The sequence below is a fragment of the Antrostomus carolinensis genome, unplaced genomic scaffold (assembly GCF_000700745.2).
Source record: "Antrostomus carolinensis isolate BGI_N321 unplaced genomic scaffold, ASM70074v2 scaffold43876, whole genome shotgun sequence".
In the NCBI taxonomy this organism is placed as follows: Eukaryota; Metazoa; Chordata; class Aves; order Caprimulgiformes; family Caprimulgidae; genus Antrostomus; species Antrostomus carolinensis.
This window is the reverse complement of record NW_010321941.1, coordinates 1-26097: the sequence shown is the minus strand read 5'-3', so window position 1 is coordinate 26097 and position 26097 is coordinate 1. Positions and strand designations below refer to the sequence as shown.

The window sequence follows — 26097 nt, the reverse complement described above, 5'->3', positions numbered from 1 at the left end:
TCCTCTTTTTCAGGCGAGGAGGAGGAGGAACAGTAACGATCCCTGCAGGTTTCGGAGGCCGCCAGGATCCCTGCCTCGGCCCCCTACATTCGCACCTGTAGCACTTTGCATTTCCTGCCTCTTCTTGCGTGTTTGTGCGTGGGGAGTTTCGCAGCCCGTCGCTCTGAGGAGAGCAGGGAAAGCTAGATGGGGTGGAGGCTGAAATGTGCCCTAGGAGGGTGGTAACGTGTCCCCTGCTGTGGTCCCTCGGTTGCTGTGGAAAGGTGACTTTGGACCCTGTGCGCCTCCGAGCCTGCCCCTCGTGAGGAAAAGCGGCTGTGTCCCACCGCCGTTGCCCTTGCCTGGGCCTCTCACGGGACTCAGCCCGGTGCCTTCATCGAGCCTTTCTGATGGTGAAGTGTTTCCCTGCCTTGTTACGTGGCTGGTGGTTGTGTCCCTGGGCCAGAGAAGAAGGGCGTCCCTCTTTCTGCTTAGCACGGACACTGCTGTTCTCCGTTTCCGTTAAAGTCAGGGATAGCTGGAATTGTGGAGGGCTGTTCCGTTACAACATATTTACATCCAAAGAAGTGAAACAGAAGTCCAAATCTCTGAGATGCACAGGTGGAGGTGATTGTCACACGCAAAATACCTTTATGTTGGAGGTGGAGGGGATTTTTTAATATAGCTGCTAGGCCAGGGATCAATGAAATGTTTTAAACACTTTAAAAAACAAACCAAAACAAAACAAAAACTCCACAAAAATTCACAAGGAAACAAGAGACGCTTTAACTTCGTTTTAGTTAGAAGTTTTTGAAAGACGATGATGACTGTAAGATTTTAAAGGTTAGCACCAGCTGATAAAGAATCAGTAACTGACAGTAGGATGACTTCAGTTCTGTGGGTTTTCAGAAGAAATAAATACCACAGGATTGAGGGTCTTCAACAGATTTAGGTCACAAAAAAGGAGACGGAAATGTGGTTTTCCTCTATGGTTATGAAGAGTTAAGCTCAAGACCCCCCCCCCCCCAAACTGGAAAGCATGACATGTTCCTAGATACACAGCATATTTATAAGATACCAAGGCAAAGCTTAGCCTAGCATATGCATAGGGACAAAGATGTTATCAGAGTTTCCAGAATAACTAATTTGTTTAATATCTCAGTGGTTGTGATATTTTATAGTTAGCTTAATCAATACATCCTATTAATTTAGCTCTGTGAGGCCACTTTGAATAATAAATCCTCTCAGTGAGATTTTTAAAATTCTGGGTAGAACATTAATGGGAATCACAGCTGCATACAATTGGGGAACTGACACTCATTGTCTGCTCACTATTGCACTAATTTTACCCTTGATCATTTTAACTCTGATAGAAGAAGTGGAAAAGGCCTGAAGGTCTATCAGAGGAAACTATTAAAGAGATGGACAATTAAAAGGTTTTGCAAGGCAGATTGACTTTTGTGCAAACACTGAACTCAAATGAAACTTTTGAGCTTCTGTGTAAATGTCAGTCTCTGCTATAAGTCTCAGAAACCAGAGTTAGCAATTCTTCTCATATTCTGAAGATCAAAATGATCCAATATAATGGGGACAAAATATTGTAGGCAGGAATATTGAGTTCCCTGTCAATGAAAACTCTTAGTTTTGTCTGATATTTCAAGCTATCTCCATGCAGAATGGCCTGTAAAGCAGAGAATAACCAAACTTCTTGATGTTTCAATAATGTTGTCAGTGCAAACTGTTGACGGAGGAAAAAAAATATTTAGAAAATATATAGGTGTTTGTTCCTCTAACAGGTCTCTTACTGCTTTTGTACTGGCAAACTTGATTAAGTTATTAAAGAATTGTGCATATTACATGTTTACTTTTGCATAATATTTAAGAAAATGACATTAATATCTCTGTTGCCTTTGAACTGAAGGCGTATGGTTTGTGCTACCTCAGAGGTTCCTACTTATGTTCTGTCATTGCAATTACAAAATTTGAGATAAAGGCTCCCAAATAAAGATAAAGAATCCCAAAGAAAGTGATGGTATGACTGATAAGGGAATTGACTAGCAATTAAAGGAATGAAATACAGTGATGACCATGTATCACAGTCTTAAGGAAAACAGAACCAGTCTAGTGTCTTTGGGGGCAGCATTACATAGTTGGCTGATTAAAATTATACTTTCAATATGGTACATTTGGATTAAGGTATTTGACTTGTTGCTGCTTTAAGGTGTTTGACTTGTTACTGGATGATTCTTAAAGACAGTAGAGCAATACAGACTCAGAAATGGCAAACAACATGTGGATTCATAATTGTTTGATATGTCTCCAGACTGTATTGTATTTGTGAATGGATAATCTTCCCTGTAGAAGGGTTGTATCTAGATGGTCCTCTCATTTCTAACCGTTTTTTTGTGACCTGGAAGAGGAGATAGTTTTGAAAAAAAGATCCTTTCATTCCTTCAACAGGGCAGAAAATTTTAAACCTTATAAATTCTTAAATAAAGTTTGTAAAATACTTTTGTAAGACAGATCTAAGACAGCTACAGCAATTTATTGTAGTAAATGGAACATATTCCCGGATTCGCACATTACAAATAGGTAAGGTCAAGACTCCCAAATGTACAATTTGTCATCAAATTTAGCGAATCTAACAATGACTTATTTCATTCTGGTTTACCACTTCAGATCATGAGGGTACCATTTAACAGTCATTTCAAGTTTTCATATACAAATTGAGCCTAGTAGAAAAAGTTACATTCCAGTGATCCAGAACATTTTAAGAGGTACTGTAAATGAACTTGAGCTTGGAAACTGCTGTTAATCTTAAGTACATTTAAAGTGTAGTCTCTCTGAAAAGATCTGCAGATTTAAAGAATGTGGAAAGAAACCTTTTAATTGACTCTACCCTCAAAGCTGCGAGTGCTGGTGGGCATGACAGAGTGACTTAGCAAACATTTCTAAAAATCTTATTAAATGAAAGACTCATTTCAGGCATTGGGTCTAGTTCTCTGCTTCTGGAGTTTTCCATGGCAGCATAACTTTTGGGTGCATTAAAAAGAGCGTGGCCAGCAGGTCGAGGGAGGTTCTCCTCCCTCTCTGCTCTGCCCTGGTGAGGCCACATCTGGAACACTGTGTCCAGTTCTGGGCTCCCCAGTTCAAGAAAGACAGGGATCTTCTGGAGAGAGTCCAGCAGAGGGCCACAAAGATGATGAAGGGCCTGGAGCATGTCCTGTATGAGGAAAGGCTGAGAGAGCTGGGACTCTTCAGCCTGGAGGAGAGAAGACTGAGAGGGGATCTTATCAATGTCTATAAATATCTGAAATGTGGGGGCCAGATGGATGGGGCCAGATTGATGGGGCAAGGCTCTTTTCAGTAGCACCAGTGACAGGACAAGGAGCAATGGGCAAAAACTGGAATACCGAAAGTTCCATACAAACTTAAGGAAAAACTTCTTTACTGTGAGGGTGCCAGAGCACTGGAACAGGCTGCCCAGAGAGGCTGTGGAGTCTCCATCTCTGGAGATGTTCAAAACCCGCCTGGGCACTTTCCTGTGCAACCTGTTGTAGGGAACGTGCTTTGGTAGGGGGGTTGGACTAGATGATCTCCTGAGGTCCCTTCCAACCCCTACGATTCTGTCATTCTGTCATTCTGTTTCTTTCAATTAATGTTTAACAGATAAAATAAATACACCAGGAATGCTTTCAATACTATTGATCCGGCTCTGGAGCACAGGGTGGACTGGATGACTCCTGTGGACTCCAGTCCATTGCCTGTCATACTACAGTGCCCTTATTTCACACAAAAACATGTGCAGTCTCAGCCTATGAGGTTGTTTTTGGTTTGGTTTTGTTGTTTGTTTTTTTTTTAATTTTTAACCTCAGGAGCTCTGTAGAAGCTGGAAGTGTACAGAAAGGACTGGAGACTAGTTCCTTGGACTTCCTAAATAAAATCTGAAAATATGTACCAAAACCTGTCTGTGCAGTAAATGGAAGAAGTTACTGCCTCAGAATGAGATTTGTCATAGCTTCCTGACATAGAAGGACCCATGTAAGAGCAATAAAAACGGTGAGGAAGGGTGCACCTCTTAATTTCTGACTATTTCTGGGGTGCAAGCACATAACTGTTTCCATGGGAAACTGTCTGGAACACCTCCTAAAATTAGGCAACTCATTAATTTCTGTGTAAATTGCACACAGGAGTGAGTCATTCATTAAAAGCAGTGCAGGAAACATTAATGGTACTGGCCTGGCTTTCCTAGAATTGTAAGAAAAGTTTAGAGCACTCACCAATGATGTGATGAACTTGGATGCACCTTCTTGTACCTCTGATGGTTCTAGTTATCTTGCCCAGCTTCCGGGGACATGGTTTCATAACACCTTGAATCAGTGTTATGATGCAATTAAAAAAAATATCGTGCTCTGTGATATTTTTACCTATTTTATTCAATGTAGATTTAATGTAAGATATAATGCAGAATGGGATATATGAAACAGGATGACCCACTCACAATCATACTAAAGCTTTCACTTCCTTTCTGTGGCTGAATAAATCTGTGATACTTTGTAGAGTGTCAAAAGTCCTGAGCACAGGACGGGTATGAGGCATGGGTCCAAATGGGATATATACCCTGAAGCTTTTGCCTGTCTGGGTGGCTGCAAGTCTATCACATGTTCCTGCAGATGCATGTTGCACCAGATTGTGCTAATAGATATGGGAGGGAGAGGCTGTAGTTTTCATTACCTCCCACACAGTAAATAAGCATAGTATATGATATAGTCCCTGGATACATACAAATGTGTAGATATAGTGGCTCATAAAGAAGATTGTTCTTGTTGGTTAATTAAAGTTCCTGTTAAAGCTGTTGCTGGGATATGGGATTCTTCTGTCCTTAGGTCAGAAGGGTAGTTACCATCATCTGTCTCTTCATGAACCTAGTATAGCTCATGTGGAATTAATGACTTAGTGATACCTGTATTCAGAATGGCTTGATTTCGTCTCTGTGTAGAGGATTTGTACTCTTTACAATCCCTACTCAGGTCTTACATGAGCCAACAATGTGCCCTGGCTGCAAAGAAGGTGAAGGGTATCCTGGTCTGCATTAGGCGAAGTGTTGCCAGCAAGTTGAGGGAGGTGATCCTTCGTCTCTACTCAGCACTGATGAGGACACACTTGGAGTGCTAGGTCTGGTTCTGGGCTCCCCAGTACAAAAGAACCTGAAAATACTGAAGAGAGTCCAATGAAGGGCTACTATGGTGCATGAAGGGACTGGAGCATCTCTCCCATGAGGAAAAGCTGAGAGACCTGGAACAGTTAAGTCTGGAGAAGAGAAGACTCAGGGGGATCTTTTAAATGTACATAAATACCTGAGGGGAGGGTAAAAAGAAGAGGGAGCCAGGCTCTTTTCAGGTGCCCACTGACAGGACCGAAGGCAGTGGGCACTACCTGAAACACTGGAGGTTGCCTCTGAACATCAGGAAACACTTTTTCACTATGAGGGTGACCAAGCACTGGCATGGGTTGCCCACAGAGGTTCTGTCGTCTCTAGCCTTGGAGATATTCAAAAGCTGCCTAGACGTGGTCCTGGGAAACCAGCTTCACGTGGTCCTGCTTGAGCAGGATGATTGGACAAGGAGACCTCCAGAGTTGCTTTCCAACCTCAATCATTCTGTGATTTGTGGCCTGATTTACTGTAGTATTAAGGTTAAAGTGGTCCTATCTCAAACTAGTTATACCAGGCCCCCATTTAGTCAGTGGAGAAAAAAACAAAAAAAGTAATTACGCTTTTAGGGCGTGATGCATTGCACATTGAAGTAGTTATCCAAAAATAGGTCAGATGAACTGTGCTGTTAAGTACCGATATGACTGTAAAGGAAACCTGAGGTGACCAGCTTAATTGAAGCTGGTCAGCTCCAATACCCTGCAGCTATCTAGTGTTAGGTAAGATGAGTCCCCGCCAAAGATTTAACGGACAAGGTGTACTATACACTGTCTGTCTGCCCAGCATGCTGCTGACAATTGATTGTGTAGGTGCAGTGGATAACATCCTGCCCAGCTGGGGAGGATGGACAGATGAGAATCTGAATCAGTGGGTTAGATGCTCCATCACTGTTCAAAATGCTTTTCTTCCACAGTAAATGGGCAGTGAGGTCTCAGAAGGACTCAGCTCTGAGGCAGCTGCTGAAATTGTTTCTTGGTGTATAGTGAGACGCAGCCAGTTCTAAAAGGCTGTTTTTAGATCATGGACATATCTGCCAGCACAGATAAGGAGCTGCCTGCCAACTCCAAACATACACACACGACATTTACTCAATCACACACAATCGTAAACAAGCAAATAAACAACCTCCCCCTCCCATAAACTAATCAAGCTTTTTTCTCCTTCAGATGGAAAAGGAAGAAAGAAACAGCTTCCTATTGTTTTGGTTTGCTTTTTTCTTTTCTATTTTTAAATATGGGGAGGGGCCCAGATACTATATTGAAGCTGGAGCTATTTAGATACATTAAAAAAAATATGCATATTTAGGAGTTAGTTTAGCTCTATCTATCTGGAAAGTAAATGGAAATAAAATCATAAAACTTTTGCCAGCTTTGTTAGATGAGATTGGAATCGATCCATTATGTGGGGGCCTTCAGTCTTCACACTATGAATCAACAAAATCAATGAATGTTTGGCTTAATTGGCCAAACTGATTGTATATTAAAACTGATTTAATTACTTAATTGTCCGTATAGTAGGGATAAACTTGGCTAAGTCACTTGGATTTTAAAATGCCACTCTTTCTGTAGAAATTTAAGAGGTTTGGAAGGAGTTGGGGAATAACCTTGTTTAAGAGTCAGAATAATGCTCATTTTGGCTTGATAAGCCTGGCCCAGTTTTCCCTGCCTTGAAACTTTATCTCTTCTATTGAGGAATCTTCAGAATTTAATTTAATTTAATTTAATAAAAAAGTGCCCTGAGACTTTCTATGAGTATTCAAGTAGTGGATAACATGAATTTTTAAGCTGACATAACAAGTCTTAACATGGCTTCTGATTCATTCCTGACATAGCCAGGCATAATACTGGAGATATTAAGAGTATTTGGAAGATAGCACTGCCAAAGAATGTGCCATAAATATAAAAGAGAATAATTAAATTAGATCCTCTCAGGATGAACATGCTAAACTGAGACCAGAGTGCATGTACAGTATATTAAAAATAAATACTTGTACTGCACAGGCAGTGATTCAGCTGTCATTTGAATTCGGTGAAACTTTTAATGCAAACTAATTGCAGTGAAGCCACTCATGAGAGCAAGTTACTCTTATGCAGAAATGGGTTCACAGTCACTGATGTATTTGTGACCTGAAGCCAGGTAGGTGCAATAAGACTGAAACCAGCCATTTTATTTCTTTTATGATTTGTGGGTCAGTGGCTGAGTCAGGTGGCTGGAGTTCTCTTTTTACTTCTGTTGTAACATTGAAAAAGTAATTTCACCATTTTGTGCCACAGTTTCCTTAGTTACAGGTATGAATAGCAGTGCATAATCATCTTCGAAAAGAGTGTTAAGAATTGTAGAATAAAGCATGAGAATGAAAAGTATTTGTGTTATTTTCACTGTCCAAATTCACCAACTTCAGATTTGTCCTCTTTTGCATAGCTCTGTCCAACTAGTGTTTTGGAGATTATAAACACATATCCTGTAACACTGAAAAATAACATTATTTAAGATGAGCCAAATAGCATTATGTTAAATAACACATCAGAATTAATTCAATTTTATCTTTTTTTTTTTTTTTAATCAATATAATGAAGAGCTTGGTATAATTTATTTTGTTTATGTCATGACTATCTAAATCTCTGGATTTCATTGAATAAAATTTCTTGAGCTTTGGGACAGTGCTTTGTAAGGCCACCCATAACAACAGCAACCTGGTTGGGAACTCTGTCCCACTGAGTGGGTTGCAGTTCCAGATTAAGACCTTTGCATTCAGAGGTCTCCATGTGAAATAGGGATCCATGCTGCCATTAGAGTCAATGGATGTCTGGATAAAACACTCAGAGGTGCCTCCAGAATGAGCTGACCAGCTAATGGAGACTGATTTCAGCCATGTAAACAGAGGTATCTAGCATCACTTTTAGGTGTTGTGAACCTCACCTGTAGTTGTCATTTAAGAAAGGTGTGGGTCTCCTCTAAGTCCCTTGCATACCTACCTGCAAATGCGGATGCCTTAGACATCCTGGAGTGTCCAATGGTGGGAGATGACAGTAAGGCGACCGTGTCCCTCTGTCCAGGCTTGATTCAATCACCATCATGTAGACTCCCAGTGCCATTTGATGTGAAAGAGGGTACCTAAGACCCTGGCATGGGGCTGGCAGATATGGTTAACACTGCGAGACAAATAGTCCCTTCTGGAGTGGCAACTAAAAGCCAGCAGGATAGCTTGGGAACTAGCTGGAGTGAGGTGACTGCTTGAGTGACTGAACTGAGCTCTCTGAGTCTAATCTAGGTCATGCTGAACTACTCTCCAGGCTACACTGACTGTATTGTCTAGATCACTATTGATTATAATGGAAAAACATCGAGCTCATGTGAAATTATCTAAATTTGGGTTTGTTAATCCTGAACTGAATCCTAACTCCACCCCTCTCCCCTTGGGTGGAATGGAATGGAATGGAATAGAATAGAATAGAATAGAATAGAATAGAATAGAATAGAATAGAATAGAATAGAATAGAATAGAATAGAATAGAATAGAATATTCACTTGGTAGGGACCTACAACAATCATCTAATCCTACTGCCTGATCACTTCAGAGCTGACAAAAAGTAAAATCATTATTCTAACCTGCAGGTAATCCTTTTCTAAAATATGCCTTATTTTATTTTATAGCACATTCTATGTGTTCTTTTTCCTGAAGATTTTTTTTTCTTTAATAAAGAACAATAAGACATCACTTTCCAAAGAGACATTTCCAAAGATCACTTTCTGCTATAGGAAAGTGAACTGCATCAGTGGCTGTCAGGGAAAGCAAATATGGCAAAAAGACTCTGTTTGACTGAAAATTCATTTACTGTTATGCATACACTGAAACTGTACAGTGCAAAAAGGCCACAGAATAGCAATTGTGCTTGTGTATGTAGTATAGTATGAGGTTTGAATAAAATATGACTTGTAACAAATGTGAATATGGCATTAGACAGATAATGTAGTGTTATAAAAACACTCAGGACACATCTCTAGTTCATCTGTCCGGAAATGAGGAGAAGTGGTGGAAAAAGTCTTTTCCTTGCTCTCCTTGAGCACACTGCTGCACTGTCCAAACAGATATTGGGATATTGGTAGTAGGAGTCCCTCTGGAGACCTAAGTCTATTGCAGTAAAATTTTGTGACAGATATTTTCTGGACTAAACTGACTTCATCCTTCTCTTGATCCCTGCACTTCCCAGCATAGGATGTCAGTGGAATATTTTCTACTCTGGTGATAGATAATGCCAGTGAAATTTTATTGGGTAAAGACTGCAGGATTTGGTGCATAGTATAAACTCAACAAATCTCTGAAGGAACATGCCCTGTGATCCACTAGACATATTTGGGAGGGCCTGTTGGGCATGAAAAGAAGTTGTTGAAAAAGCCTTTTTCTTGTGCAGTGAGTCCTTGGAACTCAAACGTGTTACCTTGTCGCCTTCCAAGATGGCGAAAACACGCCTTATGGGAAGGTGTCATCTTTTTAAAAAAGATTGAAGTTTTTTTATGAGGTGCTGAGAGGAATTTTTAATTGCATGCATTTGTGATACATGCACATAAGATGCATCTGACTAAATAAAGCAGTTAAATGCTTAGTTTAGTGTTGTTAAAGCTATTACTTTAAGGCTAAGAGGTAAATTTTTAACGCTAACTGTATTTGTAATAAAGGTTTGGATTTTTCAAAGGCACCTCTGCAATTTGGCTACGATATTTTAAAGTTCCATAAAAAAATCTCAGCCTTCATTTACTATCATGACTTATAGTAACTTCCAAAGTGTTGTGTATGTTTCCTTCCCTGCTAATAGCCAAGGAGACTTTCACCACAAAACCTGAACTTTGGAAGTCCTTGCTGCTACTACGTGCTCTGTAACACAGTTCACGTGGATGGACAGAGCCAGTGCAACTCCATCTCCACTGATGTTGATGCACCAGCTGCAATAATATTTCAAGTCAATCCCTGATTAGTTAGGGGAAGGTCAGCTATTTCTGACTGGCCTCACCCAGACAGAGAAACAGAATGAAGTTCTGCCATCAGTGTCCTAAAATAGAAGGCCCTTTTCATCTGTCAGGCTTGAGTCAGCCACATGGAACACAAATTAGGGGACACAAATCAACTCACAGGGCATTGGGAAATACAGGCAGAAAGTCAAGTGAAGAGAAACTTCTTCAGATATGAGCTATATTCTTCAAACTGCTTTTTAATCACTTTCCCTAGAATTTATTTTATTGTTTCTTCTTAAGTAATTACACTTTTTTTTTTTTTTAATATAACTTCAATAATGAAACTGAGTGTGGGGATATTTTTTGGAGGCTTCTTTGCAGCTTTGGGGGTTTTGCTTTTTTTGGTGGCATTTGGAACTGATTATTGGCTTCTTGCTACAGAAATAGGAAGGTGTTCAAAGGCACCTGAAGATGCTGGGGTTAGTATGGACATTTTTATTTATAATGAGTATTATATATATAGATTTCTTGCATTTGTTTATTTTGTAAGAATTTACTTCTATATAAACTTTTGAATATTCTCATTTTGACCTTCTGGAGGCTTACAAGCCTGCTTCAAAACCTCTTGTAACCAATTGTAATCAACTCTAAAATGAATTTCTCTTTTGTGATACTACTTCTGCAATATGACATTCTTGCAAAAGAAGTATAATGGTTTAGATGCACTCTATATTGAGACAGGCTGTGTTTCATTATGATAGTGGTGTTTTTTACCTCAGCATCTAATTTCAGTTGAACTTGATTCTTTCAGCCATTTAAAAATTGTATGATAATGGCTTCCTTTTTTTTTTTTTTTTGTTTTGTTTTCCCCCCGCATAGGGAGAGAAGGCTACTTTCCATCATGAAGGTTTCTTCTGGAGGTGCTGGTTTAGTGGAAATGTAGGAGAGAATAATGCCAGCATGTGGAATTTCTGGTACAGTAAGTAACTTTTTCCAATTACATTCTCTACAGGAGTTTGTTCTCAAAATGGTTGTGGGTTTTGTTTTTTTTTCCTTCTTATGAATCACCAGATTTTATATGACTTCTTTGGTGATCAGGTTCTTCAGCTACCCTAAAATGAATTCTCAACAAACATTTTTGTAATCGGTACTAAAGGAAACCCTGGGACAAAGTCATACATATTTAACTATCAACTTATGCTATGAGTGTTATGGCTCTCCTGTTAATCTTTGTTAACCATTCTTATCAGAACAGTTTCTTGCAATTTATTGTTAAACAGACTGTTTATTTCTGTAACATAGGGAAAAAGAATTTAGTGATTAGGATGGTCCATGAAGTTTTGCTTGAAGAGTCTCCAACTAGTTCTGCCAATGGGTTAAGGAAGGCATAGGCAATTCTGCTATGAAAATCATGTAGGACACATCATCTTCAGATGATCCTTTGCTTTCTTTCACTACATGCCAGCATTCTGGAAGATCAGGTAGTATTTGCAGCCAAAATTGCTCATGAAGAAGAGGTCAAGGGAAACTCCTTTTCCTGTCTTTGACCATACTTCTGAGGTACAAAGCTCCCTCTCCTTATTGCAAGATTTCCACAATCTTTGTGAGAAGCAGGTGCCATCATACAAATTTGACTTCAATAACCCATATTTTGCTAAATATATTGCTTGGTCTTAGATCACAAATGTAATATTCACTGTAGTTAATTTCCCCTTGTTATTTATCTGGGGAATTTTGTGGTCAGGAATCTGAAATGTAAATGTGGTTTAAGCTATAGTCAGCCTTTATCTTTCACAAGGAAGAAGGTGATGTTTTTATAAGCATTTAATATAAGAGTGAAATAACCCTTCTCTAGAGATATTGATTCCATAGATTAAACTCATATTTGTTGAGACTGTAAACTTTCTGAAGATGCTTGTTACTTTTCATTGCTCTTTAACACAAGAAAAGTAATTTCCTGGTTTTTTTTTTGTTTTTTTTTTTGTTTTTTTTGTTTTTTTGTTGGACATGCAATAACAAGACAGACATAATTAACCCTCACAAGAGAAAGGTACAAATGCATATAAAAGCATATGAATGCATTGCATGCAAATTGCAGTGTGCCAGATCCTTGCCTTCAGCAAGGCTGCTTTACTGTTCCCATAGTACAAATCTGTGTTGCCCTTTAAGGAGTTTCCTTGGCTGGATAACAAGGCTGGTATCTTTTACGAAACCAAATCAACTGTAAGCTATTGCCTGGGATAGAACCTGGAATCTTGATCTATGAAACTCAATTTGCCTATTTGAAGAACAGAACAGGCTTAAAATATTTTATTGTTAAGTAAGTAAAATTAATCTTTAGTTTTCTTTCACTTTTAGCTAACCAGTCACCTTCTAAGAATTGTACACATGCTTACCTGTCACCATTTCCTCTTATCCGAGATGAACACAATTCAACCTCCTATGACTCTGCAATCAGTAAGTATTTTTTTTTTTTGCTGCAAATGGATACAATACCTATAGTTTAAAGAACACAATTTGGACACTTCAATATAAACAGCCTTATCGCTCCACACAGTTTAATTAATAGAGTTTTGGTGTTTCATACTTCTCATAATTTTACAACATGCATATGTAAGCCACTGTTTAGCAAAGCACTGAAATTAATGCTTAGCTTTAAGTATGATGGCAGTATGGAAGTAATTTCTAAAAAAAGAAACATTTCCCTTTTTAGTGCTTTTTTATCCAGCATAAAAAGTATCTTTCTTGGGCTGAATGCATTCCACAAGTACTTCTCATGTATTCCAATAAAACTCTTTTTTTTGTTAAATAAATAATCACATGTGGAAATATATTGCATTTTAACTTTATGAGGAAGGAGGAGAGGGGCCTAGTTACTGTCCAGGTTTATTCAGCTAGCTCAGATATATTGCACTGACCATTGGATGTGCCATTTTTTCTCCATTGGTACTATAGAAGGCTGAGGCACTGAAATGACTCTGAAAAATGTGTGACATACATGATAATGTAGCCTAAGATTGTAGCAATGGGCATTTTTGTTTTGTGAACTAAGCTCTTTTTAAATACATGTATGTATTCTTAATAATAGTTCAAAATACTCACTATGCTAAACTGAGATATTAACATGAAGAGATTAGTGCAGTAAGAAAGATACACGTGTATATATGTGGAAGATGTACAGTAATTGAAAACCTTATGTTTGAATAATGGCTGTAAAGCTGTTTTTACAACTCCACTTAAAAATATTGGTGACATTTCATCAGACCAAGGGCTTTATGGAAATGTATTTGAAGTAAGTAACTTCTGATACTTATTTCATATGACTTTTTAAATAACCTGTTATGTGTGGATGCTGCATGTCTCTGAACCCACTGACTCAGTGACTTAAGTGATCCCTTCCTGTCCTCAAGCTGTAATTATGCCTTTGCTAAATTTGATGTTTCTTCAGAATCCAATTTTTATGCTGCATACATGAAGAAAAAATAAGTTGGACTGCTAATGGTTCTGTTAATCTTTAGAAATTACGAAACAAGCAGAATTGTCCAAGCAGAATTCAGACATCACCATTCAGAGATCTAATCTGTAACTTTACAGCACATCTAGAACAGTTCATCTTTCCATTTGAAAGTGACAGTGTCATCAGCTCCAGACAGAATTTGTATTACACCATTCACTCATACATTCACAAAGTATCCTCAGATTATATTGCATGATTACACAGAAGTGGACAAACAATGGATAAGGAAAGGAGAAGAAATATCATCAAAAGTTTAATTGATTTTAGTTAATGTTTGCCAAAAGAACCACTGCTCAAATATAATTTTCCTATCTATATTTCCTACTAGGAGATTAAAAATAGACAGAACTGTACTATACATGCTGGCCCAGGTAGAGTATATTCAGAGCCATTCCTACTATATAAATAGATACAGTTGGATTGCTTTTGAGCTAATTAAAACTGAAGAGGGTTTTTTAATGCCTCCAGTTCAATTTTAGCATCCAAGCTGAGTTATTTACTTGCTTGCTCGAGAATCTTTCACAACTTTTTATGAATAAGGTTATGTTATCATCTCTTCTGTAGTTCAAAACTTGTTTCTCCTTCAGTCTAGTTTGGCAGTCCTGCCCATGATATTTGCAAACAAGTTTTTAAAATCTTGCTGCAACTGCAGTTGCTAAATTAAGAAATACTAGAAGGTTATAATCTTCTTGATTCACAGTGGAGGAAATGCTTCTCTGTAAAAACCAGTGGCGAATGCCCTTGGTTTGATTTTATGAAGAACAAGATTTCATCAACTATTTGTACATCCAGTTGGATGCATCTAATACCTTATATTAACTAAACATAGAACAAAAGGGCCCTACCAAAAGATTGAGGTTTTTGTCCCTATTTTTGGTTCTGCTACTGTTTCTTGATACAATATTACTATTTTCATTGCTCATAGCTTTCTGAATATATTCTCCCACACAAGTTTATTACTGTCTTTTTAGTGAGTCCCTCAAGTCCTATTTTAATTAGGAGTGGATAACAAGAAATGTGCTGTCATCTGAAAAATACTTAGTTTGCTCTTTCATAGAAAAATAAACAGCTGAATAAAAAGCTTTAAAACTTCATTAGAAAAAATGAATATGTATGTACAACACATTTTTCTAAAAATCTCTACCTTTCTGTTAACAGAACTGTTAGTTTCTGAGTAAGCAAAGGCATGCGACTTCTTTTACAGACTCTTTGTCTTAAGAGACTTTGAGACCTTAGAAGAGGAATTTGGATTTAACTGCAGCTTCTAATGGAAACACAAGTGTGGTTTGTTGGTGGAGTACCATGTCACCATCCAGTTAGAAGGGCTCGGGCAAAGATAAGTTTCCTGAGGAACATAAAATCTCTGATGATTTTTGAGTTGCAGTGATGACCAAGTTCTCTGTTGTCATAACTCTTTTGGCTTTAGTATCAGTAGGAATTTGGCTCAGAAGTTTTCTGGGCCAGGATTCAAAAGAGGCTTAAACTATCCTCTCTTAGATTATTTACATCTTTTTGTGTGTTGGTTTTATGGTGTTTGTGTGATAGTTCCTAAAAGACTCAAACACTGAAGACCCTAAAGTTAAGTATTTTAGTACACTTTACAAAGCTTTAGACCAAAGGTTTGGTTCATCCTGCTGTGCAAACCTAGACTATGAGCTCCTGGTGTCAAGAATTATAGCCTTAGATGGAAATGTAAAAACAGAAGAACCTACAGTGATGGTTATATTGGGGACCTGAATGCATGTTTTAATGTCTTAAGTTTCTTTTCATCATTGCTGCCAGATGGATGATCAACTTCAAAGGGTTAGATAGCACTGCTGTGAAATTGCATCTTTCTGTGTCTTTTAATTGCAGATATAATGGTTGTGTTCATTCACTGGTTTTGTTAAATATCTTTGGAGAGTGGGGAGGACTTCACCTACCTGCAGTGTAAGGTGTGGTCCCCAGCTGTGCTAATCGTTGTTTATGGTTAATGCGCTTAAATAAATTTGCAGGCCATGTCATTTATCTTAACCTGAAATAGGCACCTAAATGAACTCAGGGAAGGCCTGACTCTGGTGACTTTCTGTGATGGCACAGTGGTTTATAGTGACAGCTATTATAGCATGCAGCTATTAAGTAGACTTAGACAGCACCTCATTGTGTTGCCAGCACATTAATGTATATGATGATTCACAAACATATGTGCAACAAACTACAAGCTAAGAATAAAAAAACTGAATTAATGTGTACAATAATAGTGCCAGAGTAGTGACCTCTGCATTCTAAAATAAACATACATTTGTATAATCATAATCAGATTGGTTATCCCATCAAGCTATTTTGAAAACATAACAGTATAGTACTTAACTAATAATCCATTGCTAGCTAGATTAACGCATGGTATCATGTCATTAGATTACTTAACACTTAAATTCACGGACTATCACACTTATATAAAACTCCCTTTTTACTACGGAACAATACTAGGCCTGTTTTTGAAAACTGTATGAAGTCCTTACTCATACAAGTAGTCCCACTGGCTACACTGAAGTTATTGCTAAGAAAAATAAGTGCAAGATCTAGCACTTAGTAAAATCATTAATTTTATTTTTTAGGGGCTTATTCAAAATTTCTTTGGAAATAAACAATAGTTCCTTAACTGTTGTAAATTGCCCCAGCACCTTCTGAAGCTAAACTGGAAGCCCTTTAATGGGGCTGCACTGACACATTAGTTTAATAATGTAATTTGTAGCTGCTAGTACTTCTCCTGACCATAGTATCTTATTTTGTCCAGCACTGGGCACATTGCCAGCTTTTGAAGTAGTGCCTAATATAATGTAGAATACAGAATGTTTATAGGACTGAGGCAAAATTCTCACCTCTAAAATGGTGTGATCAAATTTATTGGCAGGTTTGTTACTGAGTTGAAATTAACCTAACGTAATTGAGAAAATATCAGGAATGAAATCTGAAAGTAAAATTTGTACAGTGAAATGTTAGCAGTAGCCTATTTCTAGAGCAAAAAAAGTGCTGTTATGTAATACAGTCACATAATTGCCCATAAGATATTGTAATACAGTACATTTACTAAAGGAACTCCCCAGCCACCAAGCAGTGATAAAGCAAGAAGTGTTTAAAAAAGCAATGGATTCATACTGTGGATATTGTATTTGTTTTACTGTTAAGGTTATTAAAAAAACCCCATTATTACTACTAGGGGATAGTAAAGAGTACTGAGTGAAACTGAGAAAAGTTTTGCAAGGTTTATCTTGTTGCCAGGTGTGTCTCTTGTGCTGCTGCTGAGATGTGTGATCTCATTTACAACTGTTTATCTGCAGAGAAGCTACTCCTGATAGTATCAGGCAGTTCAGGCACTTTGCCTTTCATTGTATTTTATATTGTGGGTGGCATTTTGATACCTCTCGTCAAAAGCATTTTTGATATCTCTTACAATAAATAGAGAGGTAAAAAAGACATATTTCAAAATGCAATCCCCAGTCAAATCACAGGAAAGGTTCACTTTAGGATGTGAGCTTGTGTGTGAAAATTCAAGGCAACTTTTCTAACTCATTTTGCCTATCCTTAGTAATGCTTATGCAGCATTGTACTCACATATGCTTCAAAAGATTTTTCAGGTTTGTAGTGCTTAATAATTCATGTTCAATATTGAATTCCATATTAAGTGGCTGGGGTTTTTTGGGTGGGGTTTTTTTGGTTTTTTTTTTGATAGGCCATAGAAAATGTATGGGCTGGTGGCTGAGATTTTAACACACTTGAAGTCAGTAAGGACAATAAAATATGTGGTATGATTTCATGAGGTTGGTGTTAATGTCTCCTGTTGTAGATTGGTGTTGCATTCTGTCATTACCTAACCTGTTCCTGAATAACCCATTATGGAGCTTCTGAGGTGTGCACAGATACTACACAAGTGTGCATTGCAGGTGACACAGCTGTGTAACTTCATCAAATATATTATTGCTTCGCTTTCATATCATGCACCAATAACATCTTAAAATACAAATCTGTGACTTCAGTTTATAATCAATACTGGGACATGCTATACTAGAAAAGGGAGCTTTTGATAATTTTTAGACATTTCTCCAAAATTCAGTCCCTTGCTCAAAACCAGATACTTCTGGTTTTCAAATTATGCAGGAGTCTCCAGAGGAATCTACATTAGGATCTTTAGCGAGAAAAGCAAGTAGCAACGGAAAATTACAGGTCAGGTAATTTTGGAGGGATATACTGCAGCTATAACGTTCTCGTAGTGTAGCCTGAACGGTGCAGAGCTCAAAGACAAGCATACTGTGTGTACTCCTTTTTCCTCTAAGTACTATTTTATTTTTAGGCCTGCCTGTCACTGTGAAGGCAAATGTACCCAATGGAGGGGCAGCTTACCAAGACAAGTTACAGAACCTTCTGCCTTCTGTTTAGCACTCTTGCAACACAGAGCAATGGTATCTGACACTGCAGATAGGTTTACCTTGGACTCTGCAGTAGTGCTTGTACTTTATTTTTTCCTCTAGGAAATACTTGGAATAACACAGGTACTTGAGATAGCTAACTCAAATATATCTGTGAAGTACCTTGAGGCAAGGGTACTCCTTATCATCTGAACCAGAACACCTTGGATGGGTACACTGAACCACTATTTCTTGAAACTGGCTGCTTGGATCACAGTGTGATCCCTTTTCATGTGATTTAAAGAAGCATAGTGCAAATCAGCATCTTTTGGTTTTTATCTCTTGTGGTTCGCATCAGTCTCAGAGCAGCAAAGTCTTTGACTTGAAGAGTAAGTTCATTCTTAGGTGGTTTTAATTTCAGCTAGCTCTTTTGTGTTCCTCTATAGATGCCAGCTAAGCTAAATGACAGCAGTAGGGCTGCATTGTAATTTTGAATGATTAGCCCTGCAGGAACTGATCTTGCTGAGAAGATGGGAAATATGATCTGAGCAAAAATGGTCTGAGTATGAAATAAGTTAAGCCTTGTTTGTAGAAAATTGGTTGCTTTTGAACTCCCTAAGTAAAGAAAAAGTCTAAATGCTCTTAGGATGTTTCCTCAGACCTGTACCAGAAATGACCCTAATGACTTACTGCCCTGCAGATTAGAGAGAATAGTCTTTTACTTGAAAAGTCACTGATTTGGGAACATTGCAGACTTTTTACCTGTCAACTCTACTCTATTTTTGAACTGATGTTTAATGATGGAGTTAGCTGGCTAAACAAGTATTAGAATCATCAGAATGTATCCACGATTCTCTAGAGTAAATAATTATTTCTAGAGAAATAGAATGGAAGCTTATTTCAGGTGATAGCTAGGTCGAATTAGTATTTCACATATAATACATAAAATAGTTATGCTGTGGGAGCAGAGAAACAGCTTTTCTTTTGTCTAGCTACAGAGAAGTTTAAGCAAATTTTCATCAGTTACATTTGTACTCCTTTTGTGTTCAGTTTCCAGGAATATTTTAACAAATCAAGCTTTTATGGTAAAATTGCACTAAAAGCAGACTCAAAGCTTCCTGTATGAAGAGCAGATGATGAAACTGTATAATAATACTGTAATGCTGGAGAAGCTTGTATTCTCATCCATTCAGAAAATAGAAACACTGCTGTGTGACTTAGGTGACTGACCATAATGATGTCAAAGAAAGCTTTTTCAAGGTCCATTTTGGCCAGTGAGTCCTATTATGTAGCATGACTTTGAAGTACCTTGGGCCATTCATGTAAAAGAGTTGGGTGGTTATAGACTGATTTAGCAGTATTAGGTTTTAAATGAGAAAGTAATGTCCCATGGACTTGGGGACTGTGATGAAGCTTAGCAAATTAGCCCCATGAGTAAAATAATATGAAATTGCTTCAGAGACCCAAGACTGAAGGACTCATGAGATTTACCTTTCTAGGTCTCCATTCACTGTCCATTTGCATTAAGTGGATAATTTAACTACGTGTTTAACTTTAAACAGGTGCCTAAATCCTAAAAGAGGTAGAGTACTTAAAGCAGAACACACACTTAACTGCTTTGCTGAGCCACAGCTTTATTTTTTGCCTACTATTTCCATATTTTTTTCTTTCTGTGGAAGGAAGACTTGTATTGGCTATGAACCAAAACACAGGTTTAACCCTTCTGCCAGCTACTTTCAGACACATTCATCCTTCCTATGCCCAAATCTGCTGATCAGTGTGGTGGAAAATTATGTCTCTGAATCTTTGCCTGGATTAAAAAAGATGTCATTTAAAAAGTGTGGCTAATGTGATGTGGTGAACGTGACCTAGCTAATACAGCTACAAGGCTGATATAAGCAAGATGATGTATACTTTCACATGAGTTAAGCTGGTCAAGTTGAAAACTGTAGATTTTTGGAACTTGTTAGTAGGAAGCACAAGCTGATAATATCTAGCGCACCTTCAGATTTCAGATGAGAGCAAACCTGAATTATTCCAGAATAGCTGGCTCTAACAAGCTGTATGAATTTGAAACTTTCAGGATAAGAACCAGTATAATAGTTGCCTAGTTGTGTTTTGCCATAACAGTAAGTAGGTGCTGTCAAATGATAAGTGGCAGTTTCTTTTGTGACTCACTTTTCCTGACTTGCCAGCTGGCTTATATGCTTTCCCTCAGTTGGGTGGAAATGTTTTTCACTGACTGAATTGTCAGTGCTTCCAAGATTTTCAGAGCTGATGATGGAGATCTTTGCAACTCATAATTTTACTAATGGGTTGTGTTAATGTACCGATTTTTAAATTCATGGGAGAAATTTATGTCACTCTTGTAGCATTTGTAAAATGATGACTTTGTTAAATGGATGTGCAATTAACCAGCTAAAAAATAATTGTTAGAAAGAATCTTTTGGCCACAGTATGTCACAAAACTCTCAGCTCATTTATCACCAGCTGCATCCATTAATTCAGCACTGCTTGGCACTGTCTAACAGAGGCCTCTGAAACATCACATTTTAAACTTATAAAATACAAAGAGCTTTAGAGCAGGAATAGGATGGTTTAAAATACTTAACAGTTTTTCAGAAACCTGATTTACTTTTTTTTTTTTTTTTTTTTAGTTTCTCCTCTATCCTCTATCCTGCTTTAAATTTCATTCTATTAAATACGACTATATGTAAGGAGAATTGTCCAGTGTAAATTGTAGAGCACTTACATTTACAGATTGCTATTGGTGATATTGTCTGAACACTAAGAATGTCAAGATGTTACAGCTCTCTGCTTCTCCCAGACAATTTTGGTAGAACAGTTGTATCCTGCCAGCCCAATCACTTATCCCAAAGAGTAATTGCTACAGCTTTGGTGTCCCATTTTGCAAAGAGCATAAATTTTCTATCATCTTGCAAGTCAGTGCTAAATATTAAGCAGACAGATTTCATTCATGGTAACTTATAACCTGTTTTCCATGATCATCAGATAAGGACTGGCATTCAAACCTAAATCCACATGATATAGAACATGTATGCACAATAGAATGAGTGTTTCATTTGTTAATAAGGAAAGTGAAAAGAGGGAATGAAAAATCTTTGTTAGCCAAATATGTTAATTGTTTAAGTTCTAAAAAGTGTTGTATTCTTTTTTCCTTTTTCCCTTTCTCCAGTTTATCGAGGTTTCTGGACAGTTCTTATGCTCCTGGGAGTGCTCACTATTGTGATGGCTAGTTTCTTCATCATCTGTGCAGCTCCTTTTGCCAGCCACATTCTGTACAAAGCAGGAGGAGGCTTTTACATCATTGCTGGTGGGTATACTACTTGCTCAACCAATTAAAGAATAGAAAGGATGAGGTATTTCTCCCATTTTCTGTGACCAAAAATTATATTAATCATAGTTAAAATAAAGAAAAAGCATATGCTTCTATCCTTTGGCTTGTGGAGTGCCTGCCTTGGAGACAATTCTTTCCACAGTGATTTAGTCATGAAGCTATTCTAAAAGCTGCTTTTGAATTTGGATTAAAAAAAGTCAAGGATGAATCATGGGATTTCAGTCGACTTTTTTAGCAGGTAAAAGAATGCATATTTAGGGATGCTGCCTTATAGGATTCTCAAGGACTTTAGCTAAGGAGAGGGGTTTTTTTATCAGTGACACAAAAGGTGATTACAGTAGGCTCTAAAGAAGTTGGAAGACAAGAGCACATTCACATGACCAGTATAGGAGAAATATTTTGGATGTGATCGATGTGCACAAAATAGTTGTCACATATGATTAACTGGGAGCTCTAAACCTCTGTGAATGGAAGATAACAAATAACTGAATTCCCTCCTTCCTCCTAACCCAAAGGTACTATGGAGGATGCACCCTCCCAGGATTCAGCTTATATGGGCAGCTGTTCTGGTAACCTTGAAAAGTCTGGGAAGATGTCACATTGGTGTGTAAGATAGAGTTGTGTAGGATGTAAGTGATAGTATGTGCTCAATCAGTGTTCTCCTTTGTATAAAGCCTGGTGAGAGGCAGTCCTGTGAAAGCAGTATTGTGTTATAGGGCAGGGTCACTCATGTCAGGACCAAAAGGCCTGGGCTCTTTTTCTGCTTCTGTTACTGACCTGCTGACCTTGCTCACCCACTTCACCTTGCAGCTCTTTGTACGCAGCTAGTGATTATTATTCCCTTTTAAAGGACCCTGAGTGAAGTATTTTATAATATTTTTGCTGAAAAAACTCCTGCATACTTGCATTTGATCCCTTGAGAATTAGTCCTCCATGCTTTTAAAAGACATACAAAAAATATTCATTGTCTGACAGAAATCCTAAGATATTTCAATGCTTTTTGTCACTAATTTGCAGGGTAAGAGCCCATGTGAGTCCTGCTCTTTTTCTGCATTTGTAAGCTGTAAAAAACCTCAGCTGTCACTAGAAAGTAGCAGAGGCTGTTGGAGAGGAAAAGGGTGCTTGAAAGACACTGGGAACCGATGGCAGAGGTGCAAAGCGATGTGTGTGTTCTCTACTCTGGGTCAATCCATCTGCCCTCTTATAGACAAGAGAAAGTTCAAATCCCAGGTCTGCACTAGTCTCCCTTGTCTTCCCTAGGAGGGCTGCAGGGGGCAACAACATTCATCTGCAGTCAAAACAGTCAGTACATAAGAATTTCCCCCAGCTGGGGATTTGTTTCATCCTGAAAGAGAGGCCTAATTGGATCAGATGAATGTGCTATGGAGGAACCCTACATATCTCTTTCCTTTACTAAGGGAATCTAGATAGGCTATTTTTTTAGGTGTGTGGTGTTAAGTGAGCTTTATTATCCCAATGTGTGACCTTGGGCCTGTCTCTTTGCCCCTCTCACCCTTTGTCCCTATAGAGCAGATGTTCTTCAAGGGAAATCCTGACTTTTTACTCTCTCTAGTATCTTTCAACTTCAGTGCTGTTCTCAGTCAGGGCTTCAGAGAAAAGCAGTATTATTTTTATTATTACCATTGTTGTTGTTGAAAAGCAAAGCTTTTTAGCAAAATCTTGCTATGATTTGCCAAAAGGAAGTGGTGGCAGCAGAGTGTAGGATCCTGGAGTCGTTCAGCTTGCACAAGACATTTTGGCTTGGGTAAGGAGACAAAGTTCCTGACCAACCTCTTCTGCATCTGCTCCCAGTCACACCAGTAGAGCAGGGCTGCTTGGGGAAGGTGCTAACTGTAAAAGTAATTATCCTGTCCAATACTTCAGATCACCCACAAAAACATAAAACCCCCTCCCCAACTTTGTTGCTCTCAGCTCTTCTCACAAGTCAGTATCCTCACAAAGCCAAGGTGTGGGTTTAATTTTATCATGAATTAAAATCATACTGGAGGGAGACACTATACACACATAAGAAGAGCCTGTAAATGCTTTGCATTGTCAGTAGTTAAAGCTATGTCCTGTGAGATGTCTTGGGCAGCAAGTAGGAGGGATTCTCAGACCCAAAGGTATGACAATATGAAATTGCTATCTGTTTCTATCCCAATAGAAATTCTTCACAATACTTAATATCTTAAATCTTGGATAACTTGAGGGCAGAGCAAGACGAGGGCAGAGCAAGACAAGGTAGAGTCTGATGCAGAAGAGGAGTAGTTTAGCCTGCCTGGTGTACTCTGTGGAGTTCACTGCTGCCCTGATCCCTTCCTCTATCCAACTTTTTCAGGACTAGAGAGCCTGTTCATCTACTACTTCCCAAAGGAAAACTGGGCATGAAAGGGGAGAGTGCATATTTGTCGCTCATACCAACATGTGATCAGGATGCAGTCAGGGTATACATCTATTTAAACACAGACCTAATGGGAAAATGGAAAGATGTAATGTGACTTAGATCATAGGTGAAGTTAGAGCTCTTTTAAGACAGAAACCAGCATACTGATTTTAAGAAAAAAAAAGGAATTATATGTATTGTTTGTAAAGGGCCTGTATGCTGTCTTACTGCAATGTTCAAGTAGCTGTTATACTGAGGAGAACAGTAGGCTTCTGAGAAAGAAGTTTGACACTGTGGTTGTTCTGTGGAAGTTTGGAAGAAGAAGGTAGGAATATCAGTCATTTTCCTACTCACATATATCTTTAAAGAAAAATGTTAGATGAAGCAATTTTAATACCTGTTATTGCACTGAAGTATCTATATCCTTTTGCAACCTTAACTGACAAATTACGTAGCAGATAAAAGCTCTGCCTAAACTGAAGAGAAATGAAGAGCTTGTAGAGCAGTCTGCTGTGCCATCTTAGGGTCCAGAAAGCAGCTTAAGAAATTATTGGGAATGAGATTCATGCCAACTATTTAGCCATCCAAAAGCTAAGTGTTTGGTATGAACCAGCTGCTTAAACTAGTGTCAATAGCAAGAAACACACTCTCAGACAATTTACCTTATCTGTGCTAAAGCAGATAGACTTGCCTTCTGGAGGGACCTATGTAAGAAGCCTAAACAGAGATCCTGAGTGACATAGAATAAATCTAGTTTGGAAACGACCTCCTGTGGCAATCAAATCTGACCTCCCTTTCAAAGCAGCGCTGGCTTCAAAGTTAGATCAGGCGGCTCAGAGCCTTATCCAGTCAAGTTTTAAAAATCTCCAATTGATATTCCACAGAGTATTTGGGCACTTGTCACAGTTTGACAAACTTCATTGTGAAATTGTTTGGGTTCTTTTAAAACTTACATCTACCTGAAATTTTCCTTACTGCAGTTTGTGACCACTGTATCTCATTCTTCCAGTGTGCACATCTCTGAAGAGTCTATCCCTGTCTTCTCTGTATTTTCATTTAGAAAGATGACGACTGTTTTCTCCTCCAGACTAAAACTCCCCAGCTCACTCAGCCTCTTCTTGCCCTCCATGTCCCTAACATCTTGATGGTCATAGCCTCAGTTTATTGGTATCTCTTTTTCACATTGGGCCTCAAACTGGGCACAGTATTCCAGATACGATGTCACAAATGTGAGTAAAGGGAAATAATAAACCTGCTGACTGTGTTCTTGCTGCTGCAGCTCTGCATGAGGTTAACTTTCTTTTCTGCCAGACCTACTTGAACTCTTGTACACTGAGAGAGACCATTCTTGTGCTTTAAGAAAATTGTCTGTGAAGAACAAACAGTTCTTCTGGGACCCTTTGAGGCATCATTTGTCCTTCAGGTCAGCCTTTGCCCTTCAAGGCAGCCTTCCTTGGGATCCTACCTACCAGTTCCCTGAACAGGCTGAAGTCTGTTCTCCTGAAGTTCTGGGTCTTTAATCTCCTACTCACCTTCCATATTCCTCCTAGGATACTAAACTTTGCCATTTCATTGTCATTATAACCACAACTAAAACCATCTCATATTCCTGACCAGTTTTTCCTTATTTATGAGTAGCAGGTCCAACAAAGCACTTCCAATAGTTGGTCTGTTCCACACCTGTTTAAAAAAATTATTCTTGATGCTCCCTCTGGGATTGCTTGCACACCACAGTTTTGCCCTTTTAGAACATATTGGGGTGGCTGAGTCCCTCATGAGAACCAGAAATCATAACTATTTTTCCAGTTCACTTTGTCTTCTTAATTGGGTAACCTGTGGCAGATGTCCACTGTGGTCACACCCTTGTTGTACACCTCATTGGTCTTAACCCATAAGCTCATTTTACTTAGAAGATTTCTGTCCATTCAAGATTTTTCTTTGTGTAGACTGCAGCCGTCCCACCCCATCTTAACTGCCTGTTCTTAGAGTCTGCATCCATCCAGCAAAGCACTCCAATCAAGCAAGCTGTCTCATCATGCCTAGAGCTGCAGTGGTGTCATCCATCATCCAGTGACTGCATGAACTCGAATTCCTCCTGTGTTATTCCAACACTGAGTTCATTTGTGCACAGGCATTTGAGATGGGCTTTCAGTTGTGCTGCTTTCTCAGTGGAAGTGTAGGAGTCTTCCTCATTGCTCTGTCCTGTGCATATGCTCTCCATTCCCTTCCCCCTGCTAATCTGGAGTCTTTGCTATCCATCTGCCAGTGGTCCTTGTTTGTATCTCTTCTCATAAGGCTCCTGAGCTTATTACT

General features: G+C 38.6%; 1 protein-coding gene across 1 annotated transcript; it reads left to right on the top strand.

Moving 5' to 3' along the window:
• Positions 1-10275: 10275 nt before the first annotated feature.
• Positions 10276-21377, top strand: TMEM182 (transmembrane protein 182; the record flags this gene model as incomplete). The annotated part of the gene is made up of 4 exons (XM_010170093.1): positions 10276-10620; positions 11021-11120; positions 12500-12598; positions 21240-21377. Coding segments are annotated over exons 1-4 (478 nt in total), but the record flags the coding sequence as incomplete, so codon positions are not given.
• Positions 21378-26097: the final 4720 nt, after the last annotated feature.